This window comes from Mesocricetus auratus, unplaced genomic scaffold (genome assembly GCF_017639785.1).
Source record: "Mesocricetus auratus isolate SY011 unplaced genomic scaffold, BCM_Maur_2.0 Super-Scaffold_100023, whole genome shotgun sequence".
NCBI classification, from domain to species: Eukaryota; Metazoa; Chordata; class Mammalia; order Rodentia; family Cricetidae; genus Mesocricetus; species Mesocricetus auratus.
Window position 1 is genome coordinate 7,197,821 of NW_024429204.1, and position 24,021 is coordinate 7,221,841.

Here is a 24,021-nt window from a genome sequence, read left to right on the forward strand (position 1 = left end):
AAAGGTAAGTAAAATTTCAAAACATCAATGTGCTGATTATGTATTAAAGTCTGTATACTTCTAAAATGGTGAGTGCTCTATAAAATCTTCACATAGTGTGACCTCATAGAAACAGCACCAAAAGGCATTTGTGTATATAAAATATTTAATATTGATAACATTCCCGAGCAGCTTGTCTTTGAACTTGCGACCCGCTGTTTAGCCGTAGAACAGCGGTGACCACGGACTCGTTGAGGGCTTACTCGAGGAGAGTAATCACAACGTGGTCGTCTTTGCCTTGCCATAGCATCTCTCCCTCAAAGTGCACCAGTCCGTGTTTCCTGGCGCGCATGAGGATGCCCACCACTTTATCCGAGATGCGCACGTACCTATCGAAGAGCTCCCCGAAGGTGACCTGGACCTTGCCGTCCCGTCTGTGGCGAGCCATCGTGCGGATGACGAAGCACAGCTCCATGATTTCCCGGTAGATGTGTTCCTCGGCTCGCTTGGCCCGCTCCGCCGTCTTGCTTCCCTCCCTGGGACGGCCGTAGCCCTCGTCTCCCTTGTGGAGCCGGGTGGCCATGGCCAGGTCGTAGTCAAAGTCGTCGCTGAAGGGGTTGAGCTTCTGTGACTGCATGTGCTCATCAGCCCACTGCTGCCACCTGCCTGTCAGGCTGCCCACCTGGCTGTACTTCCGATGGGCCTTACAGCTGAGTGTCTCCGTGTATCTGTTTGCCCTGAGGGAGACAAGGGGGAGAAGCGAGGTTGACGCGTCGTTTCCCTTTGTACCTCCCACGGGTGTGCATCCGAGTGTGAGTATAGCCCCCGCTATGATAAAATACATGTTGCTGCTTACAGAAAAACGAGAACGCTTTCTATCATTCCTACTTTATATCCTAGGACGCTTTCTCTGTAACACTGACGTTAAACGCTAATGGTGCTAAACTCAAGTTTAAAACAAACAAACCACAAGGCCAGCCTTACTTACTGTGTGAAAGTATCTGTTCCTGATGTGTTTCATGTTATAAACATTCCTGAACCGGAAACTAGTTCTCGGAGGTTTTCTGACACCAGTAACTTCCAAGACATGTATTTGGTACTATTGTACAGATTGGGATAGTTATACATCGAATTTTGTGCATTTTTTTCCATGAGAGCCTATTTACACTAGTGTTAGTGGTGTGCAAATAGAAAGCCCTTGGTGGCAGTAAGAACACTTAAAGTTACATGCTGTCGTCCTTCCAAACCCTCATCATTACCCTCTACAATCATCTAGAAGGTGGATAACACTTCTATCAGCTGTATAGATGAGCAAACTGAAGCCAGAAAGATTACAGAATGTCCTAAACACAATACTAGGAAAGTGGAGGCTAAGGCTGGGCTTTGAAGCCAAGTCAAGCTGTCACAGGAAAGAGGTCAGTGTGCAACTCTTAAGAAATACTACTTGAGTCTGTAGCAGAAGAAGGATTCTACAAGACCAAAACTAAAATCAGTGAGATGCCACCAGCATTCAGGGACAGCGTGTGATAAATGGGTTGTATTTCAAAGTGTGTGTTTGTCTTTGGAATTTGGACTGCATTTTTATTAAAACCGTAAGACCCAGCTTTTGAAACTCTGCACTCATTATAAGAGGGTACAGACTAATTTTCAAATAGCTAAATTTTGCACCTGGAAAACTTCTCTGTTGCTTCTGTCTGTATCTCCAACTTAATCACCTTTTTTTTTTTAAACAAAAAAATGTACCCCATCTTCCTAAGGCAACTACCTTTATTCTGTGGAGCACTAAGTGACCTCATGCCTGGAAGCATCGGGACTGAAAATGTGAAGAGGCATTAATCATCTCTATGAGTGGCACTCGTAATTCACGCTCTAAGCCCAAGAGTGGCCAGGTTTATCTGTCCTTGTACAAACTTCCTAAATTCTGCTCAGATGACAAATGGGCCAGTGAGTCATAGCAGCTGTTTCTACGGTATTTCAATCCTCTGTCCCTGTGGTCCTAAGCTCTGTTTTGTCGGGATAACCCTGAGTTGATGGGGCTCATCATGTCCCCCTGGTGCCAGGAGACAAATGTTTGCTCTCCTTGCATAAGGAAGACAGGCAGCCAGCCTACCAAGCCAGACACCAAGCCTGTATGCGGTTTAAAGGCACCCTTAAGAAAGAAACCATAGCCACTAGATGGCGAAATTTCACTAGTCCCCATGTTCATGTTTCACCTAGTCCTAGACTGTGGTCTCACTGTGAGGTTAGAACTGGAAGGGAGTGCCCAGATGTAACAACACTTGCTTTCATAATGTGGAGAAAAACGGGCAGCAAGGTTAGCTGGGAAAAACAGCACAGGATACTGTACAACTCAAGTTCATCGCCACGCCCAAGCCTGAAACAGCGCTAAAAGCAACAGCGCATTGAAGTGGACCAGGATTCACTCAGCCCTGTTGAGGCGACTTGTCTCCGCTCTGCTGTCAGCTGCCTACTCACCTTCCCAGTGTGGGCTGGAAAAATCTTCCAAGAGCAGACTTTGTACCCTTGAAGCCACAGCGATGAGGACGGGAGTAACCTAACGATCGAAACCACCTTAAGGAAAAATTCTAGTGGCTATTTCAAAATGAGCGTCCGTCCAGCTCCAAAGCGTGAGGTAACGCAGAGGGTAGCTGTGTGACTTGGTGAGGTCTCAGCAGCACAAACCCAGAGCTCAAGTAGCGTGGACTCAGCCTTCAGCAGGCCTGGCTGCTTAGCTGCGCCGTCTGCAGCTTACAAGACGCCACCTAAGAGCGCCTTGGGTAGCCACTGGGTAGTGGCAAAAGCACCCCAGGAGATATTCATCCATGAAAAGAATCCAGGTAAAGAAGTTGCATTGGTAACTAAAAGGTAGAGGCACCGGGGTGAAGGATCCAGTGTTGCTATACGCAAATGAAAATACTCCATTGGCATCCAGGCGACCAATTGAACACATGACCTTAGGTGTTCATTGTGCTTATTTTGTAATTGTTATAAAGGGAAAAAAGTATGGCAGGAAACTAACTATACTAGCATCAGGAGGCGATTTGTTTAAACTTTGTGTTCTAAGACTGGTTTCTTGAGGTACAATTTCTGTCTTCTACTTTGAGTTAGGAGGTTAGGTGCTGAGTATTGGAGCTCAATGGTGTTTGGGAATAAGTTTTTGTTGGTTTGGAAATAAATCAATAAAGAAGCCATTGTCATTTAAAAGAAGCATTTTCTAAGTCTCATTTCATTGTAATTCCCTGAAATGAGAGGAAGTGGGACAAAACAAGAACTAGAAAATAAATATAGACAGGCTCAGTGGCCACGCATTTAGTCCCAGCACTCTGGAGGCAGAGGCAGGCGGATCTCTGTGAGTTTGAGGCCAACCTGGTCTACAAAGTGAGTTCCAGGACAACCAAGACTGTTACACAGAGAAACCCTGTCTCACACAACCAAAAAAAAAAAGTATTTTAAAGCACTTAAAAAATACATGCCACAAAATAGCTTTTCTATACCAACCAACATCTTATATGGATGGTTTTATATTTCGAATTGTTAAAAGTATGAAAGTGGTTTAAATTGAAATTAGAAATTCTTATATCCTAGAGATCTTTTAGGTCATTGAATATGATATGTTATTGCATGCTTTAAATTTTCTGGTGAAAGTGGTCCAGATCAGTGGTTTTCAACCTGTGTGGGGTCATGACCTCTTTGAGGGTCGAGCAATCTTTCGCCTAAGACCATCAGAAAACACAGGTATTTATTTACATTGTGATTCATAACAGTAGCAGAACTACAGTTGTGAGGTAGTGAAAATAATTTTACGGTGGGGGTCACCACAACATGAGGAACCATATTAAAGGGTCGCAGCCTTAGGAAGGTTGAGAACCACTGCTCTAGATTGATCTTCAAAAGACAATATTTTATGAATTGGCAGCAAAGCAATTACCGTCTCACCCATCTTTTAAGAGACCAGCATCATTTCCTCTATTAATAATATGGTGAAATGATTAATTGTACCAGATTCGATAGGCAAAATACCTTGGAAATTTTAGCTTTATTAGCAAAAACATCATATCATTCTTAGTCTGTCCACTCTAAAAATGCCATGATCTTGATACTGCCTTCTTACCCGAATACAGCTTATTCATAGCATAGTGACGACATGGGAACCAATTTTGTCATGGTTCTGTCCTTTGGTGAGTAACTATTTGATGAAGTTATTAAATGGTAATAAAATGAACAGAAAATAAGCCAGCCAGGAGTTTTATATATGATCTGTTCCAATGGGATGGCACTGGAAAGGTCTGTAATGCCCTTCACCCAGATCCCAGCCTCAGTGTGACAAGGGGACGTAAGAGTGAATTTCCTGGTCCCAGTTGGAGATATTTATGAAGGGAGGTAGTTGTGGTGGCCACAGTCGGTGCCCAGTTGTCTCGGTGGCCGAAGCACGGCGGCTTCCTATCCCACAACAGGCAGAAACGCAGAGACGCTGAGGAGAACATGCCCCTCTGTGTATATAAAAATGGAGGTTCTCAGGGCAAAACACCTAGCAAACTTCTCTGGCCTCCACACCCACACATAGGGGCATAGGGGTTCACATGTGCAAACAGGCTTGCACATACACATGCATGTGTGCGCATGCACGAATGTACATGCATGTGTGCACATGCACGAATGTACATACGCATGCATGTACGCACACAAAGCCATTACCCTGTCTCTCTTAAAGCCCCTCAACATAGTTATACTAAAACCCTGCACTTTGGAGGTCACCAAGATCAAATAACTGACACCTCGTTTTATGCTAAGGGAGAGCTGGACTCAGGGCGCCAAAGAATAGTGCCAACATCAGTTCCCACCCGCAGGTGAGACGGTAATGGCGTGGACCAGAAAGAACACTTGTGAAGTTAGCACTGCCCTTTCAGGCCAGAGATGTACCCTAAAGGACCAGCTCCATCTGGCATCCCTTCCCTCCGCATCTCTGTTGCTGGCTGGCACTCTTGGGTGACTGAGACACAAGGATGTATATCCACTTACTGGGAGGGCAAGGGGCGTTTGATCCTGGCAGCAGCCATCTGTGCCGCCTCCTGTTCAGGCCTCTCCTCCACGTCCCCTCCGTAGCCACTGTCCTCCGTGTCCACGCTGTCACTCTTCCACGTGGGCCCTTCCTGCTCCATCACCTGCCAGCCTCTGGTCAGCTCCGAGACCAGATGGGTGCATCTTCGTCTCCGCGTTGGCGAGTCGCGACCCAGGAGGAGTCTGTCCACGTCGTCGTTCTCCTCCGACCTCTGAGTAGCTTCAGACGTCCCCCCGTCATTCTCGTACCTGTGGCTCAGGGAGGTCACGTCGCCCCCTCTCTCGTAAGCCTTGCTGACAACTGTCCTGGTCACCTCTTTCCTTCTGATGCGGGAGACCTCGGAGGCTGCTTCTGAGCCTTGTCCGTCTCCACGCCCGTCTGGCTTTGGAGGTGCAGGTCTGGGGGTACGCTGCTGCTGGGGACTGGGGCACACCACGGGTTTAGGGGTGTGGGGTGGGTCTCCGGATGCTCCAGGCAGCCAGCCTGCAGGCTCCTGGGCCTGCCTGGTGCTGTTCTCATTCGCCCACTGCTGCCAGCCACGGGCCAAGTTGATAACCAGGGTTGCCGTGCGCACCTTGCGGAGGGCGCTCTTGGCTGGTCCCTCCCCTCTCTCCTTTTCTCCAGGAGCCATGCTACCTGTTTCTTCTCCTCCTCCACTGACAGTCTGGGCACTGGCTAAGGAGGGAGTGTGGTTGAAAGAGGACCCTGGGATTTAAATAGAAGCGGGGTGTGTGGGGGGGAGCGCCCGGTGACGCTGGAAACTATGCAAAGCATTTCTTGCCAAGATGCAGTGCCATCTCCCTGACGGTGTTCTGTTTTTAAACCCTGACAGGTCCCGTTTCATCACAGCAGAGGGGCATCTCTGGTGGCGAAGGACACTAGCGTGTCCCCTCCTCCCTTCTCCAAGTGCCAGCATGGAAAGTACTAGATTGCATCATGCGCTGCTTGGCTTTATGTTTTCCCTGACCTTAAAACATGATCCTACCGTTTATAGGAGCATACAGTTGGTGCACAAACTGTCCCGCAGCCTTAAGGGCTTGATCTCACTGAAAGCTCTGTAGCCCTCAGCAGAACTGCTGTTTGGTCACATTTCATACGTGAGTGAGAGGTAGTTAACTTCCCGAAGATAATAATAGTTGAGATTCAAGTCCCGACAGATTGGAAGCTTGGGCTTCCTTTCATTCTGTAACTGTTAGAAAGAAATCTTAAAAAAAAATTGTCCAATCAGGTCTTCATTTCCAGATGCCCAGAGGAAAAATAAGGTCCAGATGGTGAAAGGCTAATTATTGGTTTCTGACTCCATTTTGAGAGAAAACCTATTAATGCACATTAGTATATAAGATTAAGACAGTAAAGTGTTCTGATGATATAAACATTAAAAACTATTTTTACTTATTTTAGAAATTATTACTCTAATCTTTTCAAATATCAAAGCTGTTTAATCCATATAAAGTCAAAATAAATGGAGGCTATCTGAAGCATGTCCTCCAAATTATTTTATTTTGAATCAAGGTGTCATTATGTAGCCCTAACTGGACTGGAACTTGCTATGTACAAGTGTCCTCAAACTCTTAGAGCACCTTCAGGCTCTGCCCACTGAGTGTAGGCTTAAGGTGTGTACCACTGCATTTGGCTTCCTTTCCACTGTTGTTTTGTTTTCAATGATTGACTATTAGTTGAACTCATTTTCTTTTCTGTTCGAGGTTATAATATAATTACATCATTTTTCTTTACTCCCTCCAAACCTCCCATGTAGTATCCTTACTCCCCACTTGATGTCTTTCATATTCATGGTCTCTTTTTTCATTCCTACATGTATGCTGTGTGTGTGTGTGTGTGTGTGTGTGTGTGTGTGTGTGTTTGCTAAATAAGTAAGTACAACCTGCTGGTCAGTATAATGTTACTTGCATGAAGCCTCAATCCTATAGGAAAAACTACAGGCAACTAGAGAATGCTGAGATCAGGAGAAATCCTCTTCCCCAGGGAAGAACTCATCAATTGGTTATTCAATACCAAAGAGTGAGCCCTGAAAACATGCCTTCCTCCTTGTTTTTAATAATATTAACTTTGCTAGCAAGCAAAGGCATTTGTTTGAACCTTCAGAACATCAGGTAAATAAATATTTCTAAGAGGGCCACAAAGATAAGTCATGTGGACAGAGAAACAGTAGTCTGTTCAGTGTTATTAGACCAGATAAAAATATGCAGGACTTGGCACTGAATAATTTCTTGAAGCAAGACAAACAGAATTTTTTTCATTTACCACTGCTTTAGGCTTTAAATTCTATCCATTCCTCCAAGTTGACATACAGTCATCCCACTGATTAGAATATGCTGCCTGTGAGCACTGTGAAAAGTATGAAAGTTAATTTCTTCTGATAGACCCTATCACTCAAAAAAAAAAAAGCTGTGAGTTTTTCATCATGTCAGTTATTCACACCCTAGGACTCAAACAATTTGGGGAATGTTTTTAAAACTCTATCTAGAAATCTGTCAGAAGTGTTCTCCGAGTTCCACAGCCTGCGATAGAATCAGAGACACAGGGACAGCATCCTTCTTGATTAATTAAGGGGGAAGTAGGATCACAGGGGCTGGGGACCACTATAAACAACGATTTAAGTCTGAGCTTACATTCCTGGTCTTCCTCCTCCGGTGTAGGTACATTACACACTGCCGGGTTCTGTGGGATTCCTTTCCTCCCCCTGGACGGTCCTGGGCAGAGTGGGCTCCTCTGAGACTTCCAGAAGCTTAACCCGGGACCGGGTTAATTTCCAGCTCGCAGAGGATTGCTCAGATTTCCTCCTGATAAAGAAGAATGTAGAGGGTGATGTGAGCAGGGCTTCATGTGTTAGCAGCCATTTCAGTCAGCTGCCTGAGGTCTGAGGCTGACAGCAGGTGGTCTGCAGGGGCAGGAGTAGCTCCCAAAAAGATCTGTTCATTCCTCTGAGGATTGGCTTTGATGGCAACTGCAGCCCCTCAGACATTCACAGAGGTCTTCAAATTCGTTTCCTCTGCCTGTCTCCTTTGGCCATTCCTACCCTTAAGTAAGGTCTGCAGGCTAGCAATCTTTTGATTATAATAAAATTTGAGGTTCATGTTCTCAGTCAAGGTCCAAGTCCTTAGCAATTACATATTCTCTAATTGTGTGGTGAAAAGAAAATGAAAATAATAGGAAATGACAAAGATTGGAGTAAGAACTAGTTCATGATGAAAGTCTCAGGAAATAAGATTCAGGGGCCTCAGATAATTATCACTTATGAAATTTGCTACGAGAGGAATGTCTTAGGGTTTTTGTTGCCGTGAAGAGACACCACGGCCATGGCAACTCTTACAAAGGAAGACGTTTAATCGGGCAGCTTACAGTTCAGAGGTTCAGCACATTATCATCATGGCAGGGAGCATGATGGGAGGATGCAGATGTGGTGCTGAGGCTGACAGCGCTTCCTGCTCCAGTGTTGCAGGCAACAAGAAGTTGACTGGGACAGTGGGCGGTGTCCTGAGCATAGGAAACCTCATAACCCACCCCCACAGTGACATACCTCCTCCAACAAGGCCACACCCACTCCAACAAAGCCCCGCCTCCTAATAATGCCACCCCCCTATGAGATTATGCAGGCCAGTTACATTCAAACTACCACAGAGGAAGTTTTAAACCTATATTGGTCACTGGGCCTGGAGAGATGAGTCAGTGGTTTAGTTGACTTGATGCTCTGGCAGTTAGTTGACCCCCCCCCCAGTTAGTTGCCAGCACATACATAGCAAGCTATTTACTTCTGTTCCAGAATATTCAATGCCTTCTTCTGACCACCATAGGCACCAAGCATGCGTGTGTCAGACATGCTTACATGCAGACAAAACACTAACACATAAAATACTAATATTGGTTTAGTCGTTATACGATCACATGAATGGTATTTACACACACCTCCCTTCTAAATCAATCAGGTGCAGTCAATCTTCATAGCCAGCCCTAGAAGGCCACCACACCAAAGGTATTTTACAAATCTTTATCCGCCTACCATACATAAAACAGTTTCTAAAAGTTATATTTAAGAGTGATAGCAACTTATTAGTCATGTACAGGCAGTAAGATGGTTAATATAGTGAAGCAAAATAACAAAGAAATAACAGGATTTTTTTTTACAATTTTATTTATTTAGTATAGTGTCCTGCATGCCAGAAGAGGGCATACACCAGATTTCATTACAGATGGCTGTGAGTCACCATGTGGTTGCTGGGAACTGAACTCAGGACCTCTGGAAGAACAGTGCTCTTAACCTCTGAGTCATCTCTCCAGCCCCTGGAATCTTATTTTTTAAGGCTCATTAATATTTCACTGTATATTTTTGCCAATGTTTATGAATTCATCTGTAGGGAGACAATAAACTTGTTCCCATATCTTTGCTCTTGTGAATAATTCTGTCGTGAGTATGACAGTGCAGCTATTTTCAAAAATTTTTTTTTGTTTTACAAAATGCATGCATACTTACATGAGGGTCGTAAGCTGCCATGTGGGTTCTGGGAATTGAACCAGGGTGCTATAGAAAGAGCAGCTCTTAACTGGTGAGCCAACTCCCCAGACCCCAGATACTTTTTTTTTTCTTAAAGGAATTTGTTGTGCTTATTTTTTGATAACTCAAAGTATATTTTATCTTATCATTCCCCTCCCCCAGTTCTTTCTAGATCTCCCACCTCCTTACTCACCTAATTTCAAATTCTTCCTCTCCTCCCTCTCTTAAAAAAACAAACAAACCATCAAGCAAAACATAAGATCCAGTTTGTGTTGCCGACTATTCCTGGGCCTGAAATTTCCCTTGGAATGTAGTCAATATACCAAGTGTCACTCAGTTGAAAAACAGTGACTGTTCCTTTTCCAGCAACTATCAAATGCTATCAAATGCTAGTAGCTTCCTGGCTAAAGGTGGTATTTTATGTTCACCCCACTTTGTGCTGGGGATTTGTCTGCCTTGAGCTTGAGCAGGTCTTAGGAACATGATCGCAGCCTCTATGATCCCATGACTGCCTCTGTCCTGTTGTGTCTGGAAAACACAGTTCCATTGAGGTCGTCAAATACCTCTTGTTCTTAGAAACTTCCTCTCTCAACTTCTGCATAGGTCCCTGACCCTTGAGGGGAGGGTGTGATAGACGAGCCATTTAGGGCTGAGTGTCACATTGTCTCTTATTTCTTAGAATTCGTATATATTGGTAAGATGATGATTTTATCTGACTTTGGTATCTACTCAGGATTTCTGGGTGATAAAGTAAGTAGTTCTAGTTTTAATATTCTTAGAAGCTTCCACAGTGTTCTCAATAGTGGAGGTTCCAATCTATAATCCTACCACTAACTGATCAAGGTTTCTTTTCTCAATAACCTAACCAAAATTCAGCTCCTGTGGTTTTTTTGTTTTGGTTTGGTTTGTTTTATTTTGTTTTGGTTTTTTTTTTTTTTGATTAGCTATGCTAAAAGGCTGTGATGCCTCCTAGTGGTTTTAATTTTGATTTCTCAGGTAGTTACTGATGTTTTCATTTATGTGTTATACATTCTTATGACATCATTGAAGAAATGTCTGTTCAGATCCTTTGTTCATTTTTAAAGTTGTTATTTGTTTTATTACTATTGAACTTTAAGGATACTTTGTAAATTGTGGCTGAGAACTTCTAATTTGACAGGTATCTTACAGAAATGTGTTGGATCTTTTGTTGTGCAGAAGCTACTTAACGTGATGAAGTCCCCAAACTGTGAAATTTTGGTCCGCTATCCAAATGCCATTGTCAAGACAAATATCTAGGAGTTTTCCCCTTATGTCCCCTTTTTCAAATTTTATGATTTCAGAGGTTGCATTTGGGCCTTTTGTTCATTTTTATAAACTTAGTGTATTTTCTAAGGAAAGCGTCCGTCTTTATCTTTTTATATGTGGAAGTTCGGTTTTCCTAAGACTGTTTTATTGACAAGACTTACCTCTTCTTTTTGCCCTATTGGTGGCCTCATGAAGTTAGCTGACTATGCAGGACTTTACAGACTCACTGTTGTGTTCATTGGTCAATGCTTTGTTTGTGTGCCACGAACACACTGTTTTGATTGCAGTAGCTTTATATTGTGATTTTTAAATCGGGAGGTGTGATACCTTAGATTTTGTATAGTAAAATTAATATTGGGTTTCTTTATCCTACTGTGAAGAATGCCTTTAGTATTCTGATAGGAATTGCTTTGTATAGCAAGGACATTATAGTGACATTAAATCTCCAAACCCATGAACGAGGGATAGATTTTCATTATTTATTTTGTTTCTAAATTTCTTTAAGTATTGCTTCATAGATTTTTTATAAGAATCTCTCACATTTTAGTTAAAGGAATATTTTATGCTATCATAAAATGAGAAATTGGGATCTGTTGATTTGGGTTCATAAAATAGGATTGTAGACAATATTGTCAAAAAAGTAAAAGAAACTGTATTTTTATATAACCCCCCCAATTCTTTTACTGTGTATGTGTGTGTGTGTGTGTGTATGTGTGAGTGTGTGTTTTAGGTTCCATGGACTCACCACCCATAGGCAGTTTCTAGGTTTATAATATGAGGCATGAATTCCTCCTACTGAATAGGCCTTAAGTCCAACTAGGTAGCTGTTGGTTATCCCAGATGCAAGTGTCCCTATTGGAGCATCTGGAAAAAACTTGCTGTTCTGGTCATTATTGGGGTTTATATGCATAACAGATATAGAGAACTAGTTCATTCTGCCTTCTAAGAACAAAATATCTTGAAGTAATTAATATATAGACTGCCTGTCTCCAAGTTTACCCTGAACCCAGTCCAAACAGGTGTTAGCTCACTATTTGCTAAACTTCTCTTCCTTTCATCAGTGATTTCTACATTGCTAAATCTGATGACCAGTTACTTGTCCTCAATTTACTTATTCTATCAACACTCCCTGACACAATAAAACTCTCCTTCGTCTTTCAAACCCTGCTGTTTCTGTCTACATCACTGGCTACTTTCTTTGTTTCCTTTATCATCATCATCATCTTGGTACTAGAGTGAGCAGAGCTCAGTCTACATGCTTTTCCCTGGTGACATCATTTTTCAACTGCTGCCTTTATGATGACAGTTCCAAAATAAGTATCTCCGAGGCGATGTCTGTCATATGTGTCTGGCTTTTACAGTCAGCAATTTGCTAGGAATCTCTACTGGACAACTGTCTGAGGGCTCACTAGCCTTAGTTTCAGCAATAATAAACTCAATTGTTGTTCTAATTTGAGCTCTTCACAGTATCCTCCCCCTTCTAGCTTAAAGTCAACTTTTTGCTTCAAATATTTTGAATTAATACTGTGTTTCTTCCCTCCCCACTTACTTTACATCCAGCCCTCCAGTATTATCTCCTGATCTATCATGCAATATATTTAGAATTTGACCATGTCTTACCATCTTTACTGGTACGAGTGACTTGCCACCTCCCTACACACGCATATCGTAGGCCACCATCAACTCTTGCATGAATTATTGCACAATCTACTTAACTGGAAACTCTGGTCTCTCTGATGTCTATAGTGTACTACTTACCCAGATCCTTTATAAACATAGATCATGTCTTTGTGTTCAACCTTTGATGACGTTAGCTTACCGACAGCAACAGTAATGCCTCACAGTGTTCCACAAAATTCTCCATCTTCTCATTGGCTCCCTAGATGCCTGTCATTTGCTTTAGTATGACCTCAGTCACAATAACTTTAAGACTTCTTCAAGATTCATATCCTAGTGCCCTTGTTTGAGCCCTCATAATCTCCACAAAGCTTAAGAATCTTTTTTGCTTATTCAAAAGACTCATTAGAATTGCTTTCTAAACAGGACATTCTCTCCAGCAGGAAGGCTCTTGAAGAATATTGCCTTAGTAAGAAATAATTAGCCTGTGGAATGACATGGTCAGAATACATTTTCAAAGATTCACTTTGTTAGTCATGTGGAGGGTGAAAGAGGGATAGTATTTTGATTGTAATAACAATAAGGATAGTATTTTGATTGTAATAACAGTACAGGCAAGACTTGATCATAACCTACTTCAAGAGTGTGGCACTTGGGGTGGAAAGCAACATGAGCACTTCAGGTGAAATTAGACAAATAGGAGTCATTCAGGATTCAAGGTCAAGTACAGAAAGAATGGAGACCTTTGAGATACACACGGATGACTTGCTTGGGTTTCTATGTATGTGATGTTTATATATTCACTAAGAAAGCTAATATATTCACTAATATATGGGAGACAGGTATAAGCTTTGGTATTGAACAAATATTAAATTATGACTTGACTATATTGATTTTGAACTATATATAGGACATCAAGGGAAAGTAGTTCAGTAGTGTGGGAAGGGTAGGAATAAAGGTCTTGTGCATTGCATGGGTTTATTGTTTAGCCTCAGAAACTCCATCGCTCCAGTCTCAGAGCCAAGGAAGGGTTCCAAAGGATCAAGCCAGTGAGCTGTGGCCTCAGAGTGAAAACTGTTGAAGGCTATGCCCTAAGAAAATTCCTTCCTTTCCCCTTGCTTTCCTCCCCCACCCTGAAGGACAGGGCTCTCTCGGCTTATGACAGCACTTTCTAAACAAGTTTCTTACGAAGATCTAAATATAGAGTTTCTTAGCTGTGACTCTCAACTTGACCCTGTAAAACTTTCCTTTACTTACTTGCCAAGTATATTAGAAAAGCTGTGTGCACGCCTTAAGACCTCCTGTCCATTTCTCAAGTTTTCCAAGAAAATTCATGTTTCCAGCACCATCCGTCCAGTCCCAGATGACTGACCTATCACCAAATCAAAAGAGCAATTTTAACTCTGAGCTGATCTTGCTCTTCTGTAATACTTGATAATTATGTCCATGTACACACGTATACGCACAGGTACATGAACATGTGAGTGTGTGTGTGTGTGTGTGTGTGTGTGTGTGTGTATACATGTGTGTTAAGTGAGAGAGAATCATGCCAGAAAGGGAACAGTGGAAAAGCCAGAAAGAAATGGCCATCCATAAGATGCCACACTCTGGGAACTCCTGCACAGACATGCATTTCATACCAATTTGCCATCTCCTGAAAGTGTGGTTGTATTCCTTTGGGTACAGGGTTGAATTTTGAGTAAAAATGTGTGAGTGTGATAGCTCTTTAGCTCTTTTAATATGACCTCTTCCTTCCTTCCTTCCTTCCTTCCTTCTTTCTTTCTTTCTTTCTTTCTTTCTTTCTTTCTTTCTTTCTTTCTTTCCCTCTACTAAATCCCTAAAGTCATAAACACTCAGATAATTCAATGACAGATCATGTCTTCTGAAGAGTAAAATACCAGCCTAAGCATAGTAAGAAAAATGTGGAGAAGTACATTAAAAATATCAGCAACAGGGGCCTGGGGAGATGGCTTAGAGGTTAAGAGCACTGACTGGTCTTCTAGAGGTCCTGAGTTCAATTCCCAGCAACCACATGGTGGCTCACAACCATCTGTAATGAGATACAGTGCCCACTTCTGGTGTGCAGGCAGAATGCTGTGTACATAATAAATTGAGGCCGATATGAGTGTCCGTGGAAGAAGCGACAAAATGCTTGCTTATCGAAGGAAAATAAGTGCAAAACACAAGAATACAATTAGATGGTGAGATAGAGAATCAGTGTGCCAAAAGCTGACAAAATTGGAAGATAACAATGGAAGATATGGACCATTTGTAACAGCAGTAAGGGTCAAATGCCTGTGGATAGACTCAACTGGGGTAGCCAAATTGACACCATTGCAGTACTTCAGAAGAAGTAACATGCGACTGAACGAAGACAAAGATAAATATGAATCTTAATCTGGGAGGGTTTCACTCCACAAATTCCTCTCTATGGTAAGTTTAATTCTACTCCAATAATTGTCGATTATTTCATAGTTCAGATGCACTGGTTCTAAAGGTCATAAGAAACATCAAAACCATCCAAACTAGCCAGAGAGGGAGAAGCCGAGGCACACATCTGACATCCTGGCACGGCAGAGACGGAAGGGAGAGAATTGCTTGGCCTAGGCCTTCTTGTCTCAACACAACCACAGCCGCCAAAAAGGAAAAAAAAAAGCAAGACAAAGCAGCTTGGTCAGACCAGCATTAAAAAAGAAAAAAAGGCTGCTCAGTGATTGAACGGCATTAAATCTACTTGCAAAGGCAAATACAACGCCATGCTTAAAAAACAGAGCAACCATATGTGAAGACATGCTTAGGATGTTTCTCTCAAATTGGTAGAGGGAAATAGTTCCAAATAAAACCTGTCTGGGGGGTCAGAGAATGGAGCTTGCCATCAGCTAACCATAGAGGTCTGGAGGTCTGGACAGACAAGACAGGAAGTGACATAACTGGGCAGAAATAGGCTATAAGCGGGGAGAAACCGGAAACAGTGCTCTGATCTGCAGAGACGCTTAGGAGGTAAGCTGTGGCTGTGGCTTGCTCCTTCTCTCTGATTTCCCAGTGTTTCCATGTATATCTGGCTCCTCCCTCCCCCCCCCCCCCCCCACCTGCCCTGGCCTTTTATTATCTAGGCCAATTAAGTAGTTCATTTACAACGAATACCCAGGGATTGATAAAGAAGTTGCCTGTACAGTGACGGTTTCAGATGGGTCAGGAAAGAGGCTGGAGTGTTGTTGTTCATTGGGTGCCAAACTACTCTAGGTAGGAACTAGAAGTTCTGGCGTGGAATTGCACAGGCAGGTGACCATAGAGAGCCCAAACGCTGTGGGGGAGGAGGAGGGACAGAAAAATGATAAAAATACCTTGGATGCATGTAAGACTCAAAGACTATATTTACAAGTATTAAATCATTAAAAGATCTTCTTTAAAATATGTACTTTTTAAGATTTATTTATTTATTATGTATACTGTGTTCTGTCTACATACATCCCTGAAGGACAGAAGAGGCTCCCAGAGCTCACTATAGATGGTTGTGAGCCACAATATGGTTGCTGAGAATTGACCTCAGGACCTCTGGAAGAGCACCAAAGTGCTCTTAACCTCTGGCTCTTTCTCCAGTCCCTTAAAAGAACATTTATAGTTTTACCATAAAGGAATGATAAATAGTTGAGAAGACAGATATATTTACCTGGAGTTATACAATATATCATGGATATGTATATTGAAACATCGCATGGTACCTTCATGGTTTTCTGTATCAGCTACAAAGAAAATACACGCACGCACACACACACATATTCATGTAAAAGCTATAGAATCATTGGGAGGTGTTGAAAATTAGATTCATCTTTTGAACTGTATAGCAGAATATAGTATAAATACATCAAAGACTTATCTATAAAATATAAAAACCATAATCACACTAGAAGAGAAAATCCTTTATAAATATGGAATGGGATAATCTTTTAAACCATGACTCAAAATCCAGAAGCTGTAAAAAAAATTTGGTAAATGTTGTTATACACGTAAAAAATATCTATATGGAAGAAAAGAAAACTATAGTTAAAGCCAAAAGGCAACACACTTGAGAGATTGCTTCTAATTAAAAAGAAACAATTTCTCATGAGACATAGAAAGCAGCAAGAAATTGATGAGGAAAAGGCCAACTTCCCAGTGGAAAATTGGACAAAAATATGAATGATGAGTTCATTGGGAAAGAATTATGCATGACTCCTAAACACATGAGAAATGTTCACCATTATTCAGAAAAGCAAATGATATTAAAAATTACACACGATTATCATTCTTCTTCCAATCAGAGTGACCCGAACCCACACAAAGTTTTCTCTGACCTCTGCCTCTCCTAGAAACCTGTGGGAAACCCAGGACTCTCCATCACTGTCCCTGTGGTGATAGCAAAATCATGATGAAAGGCAATCTGGCAGTATTTGTCAAACTTACACATATATCCTACAAATTCCTCTTCTGGGAAATTATCCAAGGGCCTCAAATGATGTTTGTACAAAGTCATACATTGCAACATTTTTTCCAGATGGCGGAGGGTCGAGAGTAACTTAAATCTATCATAGGTGGTGACTGGATCAGCCTTCCCAATCTCATTAGTGCGAAAGTACAGAAAGGGCAACTTTCTGTCCTCATGAGAAGCTCCAAGATACTTGAAGTGAAGAAAGCTCTCTGTGTACAGTGTGTCTCCCACTAAAGGAACAGAGAGTGAACATACATGTTGGAGTACGGGGCACATCCGTGGATGAAGCCAAGGAGGCTTCAGGGAGATGAGACAAAACTCTCGTAACAGTGTCTTTAGTGGAAGACGCCCACTTCCTCCAGCCAATCTTCTCACAGCGCTACCCTTTATTCCTCAGCTTAGCCCATATGAAGACCACGAAGACAAATGCCATTCTCTTATCTCCTCTTCAAAAAGCAAGAATAAAACGTACACTTACAAGACCGTATGTGTTTGATAGACAAATGGGCTGTGGGAAGGATGGTTTCATTGGATAGCTTAGGATATTTCAGTCATGAAATTACTTGAAAAGTGAGGTTGCAGGAATACTTGACGGCTGGGTTTCAGATTTACTCTTTTCTCCACCTCCATCCCCCACTTTGTAATTCATAGATTTTAGTCTCATTTCCAGGACAGTTATTGATGAGGACTCAGAACACTGCAGTTGTCCTGAATGTCCTGAGCCTACATCTGTACCTCTCCAGAGGTACAGAGAAGAGTCACAGGGATGTTTTCAGATCGCTGTCCCCTTGTCACAACCCTTTCCTGTTCTCCGGTCATCCCATGCTCACACTCTCTTCACCCTCGACTTTCTAGGCTTCCAGTTATTTCCATTTTAATAACCATGCATTTAGCTACACATTAGCACCACGAAACCTAGAACTGCAAAAGTGAATTCAGGTCGAGCAATCTAGTGGAGGAGGCAAGAATTGGTGCTAAGTCCAAGGGACAGTAGGAGTTAATCTCAGATCCCCACTCCTGTCCTCCATGGTTCTGTGTTTGCTTGATGGGGATAACTGTAATTAGTAACCAAATATCTGCGTAAGGTCGGAAACCTAATCTTTTTCAGGTCTAGAAGTGAAAAAATGTGTGATCAGGTGTCTGCAGGGCTGTGTTCCCTCTCAGAACTGTTCAGAGAACCCTATCTTCCAGTCTCTCACGGCTCAAGCTTCCTTGTGTTATGACTGATTCCCGTCCTGCCTCTGCATCTAAGTCAAAGGGCTGATAATATAAGAATGATCTCATATAAGATCTTTAACTTCATTACGTCTACAAAAACCTCTTTTCCCAACTGGCGTCACATTCACAGACTGTAGAATGTGGATGCACATTTGGAGGGTACCATTCAGTCCATTTCTTGATGGTGGCCTCTTTACCATCTTACAGCATCATATTTGTGCTGAGGTCAACTTGTCACAAGCAAGAGTCACATGAAAGGAAGGAAAATCAGTTGAGAAAATGCCTCCTTGAGATACAACTGTAGGGCATTTTCTTCATTATTAGTGACTGATGGGGAATGGTCCAGCCCACTGTGGATGTTGCCATCCTTGGGCTGTTGGTCCTGGTTGTGTAAGAATGCCAGCTGGGCAAGCCATGATGAGGAAGTCAGTAAGCAGCACCCCTCGGTGGCCTCCGCTTCAGCTCCCGTTTTGAGATATTTGATCACACTGTGTGAAGATGTGTTTCTGTCCTTCCTTGCCTGCCTAAGGCATCTTCTGATTGGCTTAATAAATAGCAGAATGGCCAATAGTTAGGCTGGAGAAGATAGCCAAACTTCTGGGGAGAGAGAGAAATTTAGGGGAAGAATCTGAGAGACAGGAATTCACTAGCCAAATGCAGAGGAAGTTGGACACGGTCTGGAGGAGAGGTAACGAGCCATGTGGCAGAATGTAGATTAATGTAAATGGGATAATTTAAGTTTTCAGAGCTAGTTGAGAACCAGCCTAAGCTAAAGCCAAGCTTCCATAATTAATAAAATGTCTCCATGTCTTTATTTGTAAGCTGCCAATCCCAAGAAAGTTCTGCTACACACCTGCCTCCATGTCCCTACCCTGTTGGCTTTCCTGTCCTGACTTCCTTCAGTGATAAACAGTGCTGTGTAAGCCCAATAAACCCTTTTCTCCCTAACTTGCTTTTTGGTTATGGTGTTTTGTTGAAGCAACAGAAACCCTAAGACACTGTGTGTGTGTGTGTGTGTGTGTGTGTGTGTGTGTGTGTGTGTGTGTGTGTGTGTTTTCCCATAGTTCACAGAACCTTATTAAAGGTTATGTCAAAATAAAATAACAAATGTGAAATGATAATTGACTCTCACCGTATGCTCTAAGCCTAACATTTCATCAGTCCTTGCAAAATAATAATACTACTACTAATAAAAATATTCTGACACGGCTAGCAAAGTATGATTAAACAAATATAACGTATTATAAGGTATTATATTTGAAATCTCACTCTGTATTTTCTAGGCAGGCCTCGGTAAAATCAAGCCTAGCCTATAGATAGCTTTGTGACCTTGGGTGTGTTACTTAGCATCTCCCTGCTTCAGCACCGTATGCAAACAGGGGCCACAGGAATATACACTGGACAGCATCATTGCAAAGATTAAATGGGGCATAGAGTGTAAAACTGTTGGGACAGCTCAGCAAAGATGCAGAGACTGTGTCATTGCTGCTAGCTCCTATAACAGGACACACCAGGAGCTTGAGGTTTTCAAAGTGCAGCGACACAAGGAGGCTTGTATCCTGTTCTTCCTGGCATTAAGCAAGCGCTGTAGGCAATCGCATTGCAGGATGCTAGCCAGCCTTGCTTCAAAGACTTGTAAGCCTCCTGACAGACAATTGGAAATTCACTATTTTAAGATTTAGGACACTGGACAAAAGTCTGAGTTATGTTAATTCAGAGCCCTCTGACTGGCTTATCTCCTGCGGCTCCCCCTCACCCCTCCTTGAGTAAAGATTAGAGTTAACTCAAAAAGTCAAAGGAGTCTGTGCAGGGAGGTATCTTTGTTTCACATCTGTCTGTCATTTAACACCACTCATACCCCACAGGGAGACAGGAGAAGCTGCCTGAGAGCTAAATTTAAGCTGTTAAGGGTCTAAACACACTTTGAAAGGGACAGATAAGAGCTTCCTGCCTGGGCAAGATTGCTGAATCCGGCATTCACTAATTCTTATTCTTTTGGCGAGAATGATTCTCTCTTACCACACGCAGTCCAGAGAGGGGTTTTTGTTGTCAAGTTAGGATGCTTTATGTCCTGGTAAATCATTTCTTCGGAGAGTATATTTACCTCCTCAAAAACAAAAGAATGTTTGTTTACCCTTTATCCCATTTTCTTTTATGTGAGTAAACAAAAGGCTTCTTGAGTAAAATGCTTTCGTTGAATGAAGATTTCCAAAGAGGCCCATACAGGATATGTGTTTGTTGTTTCCGGCTCTGTGACCCCCATGAGCCCTGCTTAGCTGATTCTGTGGGTCCTAGTGGCTTTTATCCCTCTGGCTCCTACAATCCTTCCGTACCCTCTTCGAAGGTGTTCATCTAGTGTTTCTCTGTAATCCGCTCCCTACGCTTGCTGGATGACGCCTCTCTGATGATAACTGGGCTAAGTACTGGATCTGTCCGTATAGCAGAATATCGTTAGGAACCGTTTCATTGCCTTTTCTGTCTGTCTGTTTATTTTCTTATGACAGCACTGTTCTATACTGGGTCTCTGGGCTATCCTGCCTATGTTTCCTGGCTCTCTAAGCAGTGTCAGGCATGGCCTCAAGTTGGGCCAGTCATGGGTTGGCCACTCCCAGAAGTTCTGTGGCAACATTGCCTCAGGTAAATCCTCATCTAGGGACTATCACCCTTAATCAAAGGCGGGCGTCTGTCATATTTAGGCAAAGCAGGTTAAAGGACATCTGATGTGTTAGTTTCTTATCAATGGCAGTGAGCAAAGTACCTAGGGAAAAAAATTCAAGGTGGCGTGAAATGTATTTTGTTCATGGTTTGTTGGGGGGGGGGAGTCTGCGCTCTCTCTGGAGGCATGTGATGGAGCAGGGACCAGAGAGAGATACAGCCATCTGTTTCCTCACACTGGTTCCCATCTCCCATCTTTAATGTCAGATTAGGAATCCGTCAGAGGATTGCCCCATCTTCACCCAAAGCTGTGATGATCTTGCCTCTGGAGAAGGCAATCGTAGACACACCCAGCAGTGAACTTTATCGGTCTACTAGACAACAATTCATCCAATCGACTCCACAATCCCGATAAACCATTGCAGATGGATTCCCTGATGTGTGTCTGAATCTTTGACTAGAAGGTCAAGTCACAGTGGTCAAGTGTTTTCTATAAACTCCATAAAAGTGAAAGGGGCGATCAGGAGGCAAGGACATTGATCACCTTAGGATTCTGTGGTGATATCTTTCTTGCACCAAATAAAGCCTGTCAGGGGGTCAGAGAATGGAGCTAGCCACTAGCCAACCATAGAGGTCTGGAGGTCTGGACAGACAGACAGGAAGTGACATAGCTGGGCAGAAACAGGATATAAGCAGGGAGAAAGGGGACATTGCTCTTTGCTGAGATGCTTAGTAGGTAAGTTGGCTGTGGCTTGCTCCTTCTCTCTGATCTCTCAGCATTTCCCATCTGACTCTAGCCTTCTATTATATAAACCAATTAAGAACTCCATTTACAGGGTTCCAAGGTAAATGCAGGGACAAAAATAAAACTAGACCCATTGTAGACAACTATCAAGGTTTGGTCCCGAGAGGTTTGACGAGTATACGGAAGTAGATGAGAATACACAGTCAAGAGCTCAAACACCTCAGCTCTGTGGCGTCCTGGTGGCTCGCAGATCAATCAGCCCCTGACAACAGCTTCACCTGGAGACTTGTTGGAAGTGTAGATTTTCAGGCCTCAGATCAACTGCCAGCAACAAGTTCCCAGCTGGTTTTAATATACCTTCACATTTAAGAAGCATCCATCTACTTAGCAGGCAGACTGGGGCTAACTCCCTTCATGTAACCTCCTCTATTTCACTGTGGGCGGGACTTGGGACTTGCTCTGTCCAACAGACTATGGCAAAAGTGAAGACACGTTGCAGATGAATTGAATTTCTCGATTTTTCAATTTAAGGGCAAACACCTACTATAAGTGAGACTTGATCAGGTCATCAGAACATAGAAGGGGGACTGGGCCTTTCATGGGAAGGCTCTTTGGCTTGATGAAGTAAGTGGCTCTTGTGATGGAAATACCTTTGAAGACGTGTCTTGGTAGGCTCCACACAGCAGCCCCCAGCCAGTAGGAAGCAGGGCCCTCATCCAGCAGGTGCCAAGGTTGATTTTAGTCCGTGACCTGATTAAGATTGGGAGCAGGTTCTTCCTTAGTCGAGCCTCCAGGTACGAACAGTGAAAGATGAGTTCAGGCAGACACGGACTCCTGGCCTACAGAAACTGTAAGCTAATTTGTGTTGTTTTAAACCGTCAATGTATCAGCAACAGAAAACTGGTACATTTAGGCCAATTTATCTTCTCTCTTACCTAGGTTTATGGAAATGTAAAAAGAACATGAATATAATGTTAACCATGGAGATCTTATGCCTATTAGTGACGGATATTCATAAAGGACATGAAACTGTACTCAGCACATAGTGCTCTTTACCAGGTAGAATGAATCACATGGTTTTATAACCCTCAGCCACTTAGAAACTGCCATGTAATGGGGCTGAAACATGGTAGTCAGCATAAATCAATGTCAAGGGCGAAGTGCTGCATTTACATAGATGAGCTTCCAGGGTGTGAATACTAAGTGTGTCTAATGAATTTGCTTCGGGTCAATGCTGGCAAGATCCATGTCATTTCTTGTGTCACTAGGTCATTCACCAGGAGGAATCTATCTACTCAAAGCAGGAGATGAACTCCTTTTAAGAGGCATAGGTGAAGGAGGAGGGCATGGCTTGCTCATATCATGCTGGAAACTCTGAGCATGGTTTGGAGATCCAGTATCGTTTTCAAGCCTGGATTCTAACTCCACTATGAAGTCTTTGCTGTGCGGTAGCACAGGCTCTGCGGAGGGCAGACTGGATAAAACACCTTTCTCATCATGATTTCAATTCATGCTTCTATTTTTTCCATTGTCTGCCTCTTTTGACCTGCCAATCAGAGAATCATCCAGGTTTTTTCTTTGTGACAGAAACTCTGGGAACTGGTAAAACAGTTCTGATTATAACTTCCCTGGAAGGCATAAACAAGTCAAAAGCAGCATCAGGTCTCTGAGCCTTTGGCTGCTGTACTGACAATGAAATTAGAATACTAGATGAATTCTGTTCTTGCCTCTGAAAATAGTCTTTTTTTTTCCTTTTCGTGAACTGTCACAGGCCACACAGTGCCAAGCATTTACTTTCTCGAGCATCCTGCCACCTCTGTCATTCTTCATATTGGAGTGACTTGTATGTCACATTTGGAATTTTATTTCGATATATTTAGCTAAAACTTCCTTCTTGGGGTACCTGCATTTGCACCTCCCTTGTTATATGTTTCGAAATTCACTGTGCGTTCAGGGGTGCTTTCTATAAAGATGTATTTTATCTTTTATCCCTGTGTATGTCTGTGTGAATGTAAGCCAAGTATGAGTGCAGTAGCCATAGAGGCCAGAGGGGGGCACTAGACTTCCAGGAGGTGGAGCTACAGGCAATGTTGAGTCACCTGATTTGGATGCTAGAAACAAAACTCAGGTCCTCTGGAAGAGCAGCAAGAGCGCTTCACCATAGAGTCAGGTCTGCAGTAAGACTTGTTACCTTACTCTACCCAGGACATGCAAACTTGGTCCCTGGCAGCTGAACAATCTTGAGTCGCTCTATAATTGAACTTTCATGAAGCATCCCTTTGCTACATGCATCCAAATTCCCACCACCACCTAAAATGTTTTCTACATCACTTAGAAAGGAAGTGAAGAAGGGGATTTATTTCAAGAAGTTGGTGTTTTACTTTACGTTCATTCCTTTATCAACTGGAGGCTTAAGTTTTGTTGCTAATGCAAATGGGCTGTCCTCTCCTTAACCCACTGAGGAGGTGTCAAGGGTCACAAAA

The 24,021-nt window shown here is 42.8% G+C and overlaps 1 protein-coding gene across 1 annotated transcript; it reads right to left on the bottom strand.

Moving 5' to 3' along the window:
- Positions 1-127: 127 nt before the first annotated feature.
- On the bottom strand, positions 128-6,333 carry Abra (actin binding Rho activating protein). The gene is made up of 2 exons (XM_005072624.4): positions 4,999-6,333; positions 128-716 (listed from the first exon to the last, which is right to left on the bottom strand). Exons 1-2 carry the CDS (start codon positions 5,667-5,669, stop codon positions 239-241), a joined length of 1,149 nt encoding a protein of 382 aa, XP_005072681.1. The 5' UTR covers positions 5,670-6,333; the 3' UTR covers positions 128-238.
- Between the last annotated feature and the right edge of the window lie 17,688 nt (positions 6,334-24,021).

What these genes read in the sequence shown, in the direction of transcription:
- Abra (XM_005072624.4), bottom strand. Translation starts at nt 5,669, where the DNA reads ATGGCTCCTGGAGAAAAGGAGAGAGGGGAGGGACCAGCCAAGAGCGCC. An exon ending in AAACGCCCCTTGCCCTCCCA is followed by an intron (nt 717 to 4,998) that starts GTAAGTGGATAT and finishes TGTCTCCCTCAG; the next exon opens with GGCAAACAGATACACGGAGA.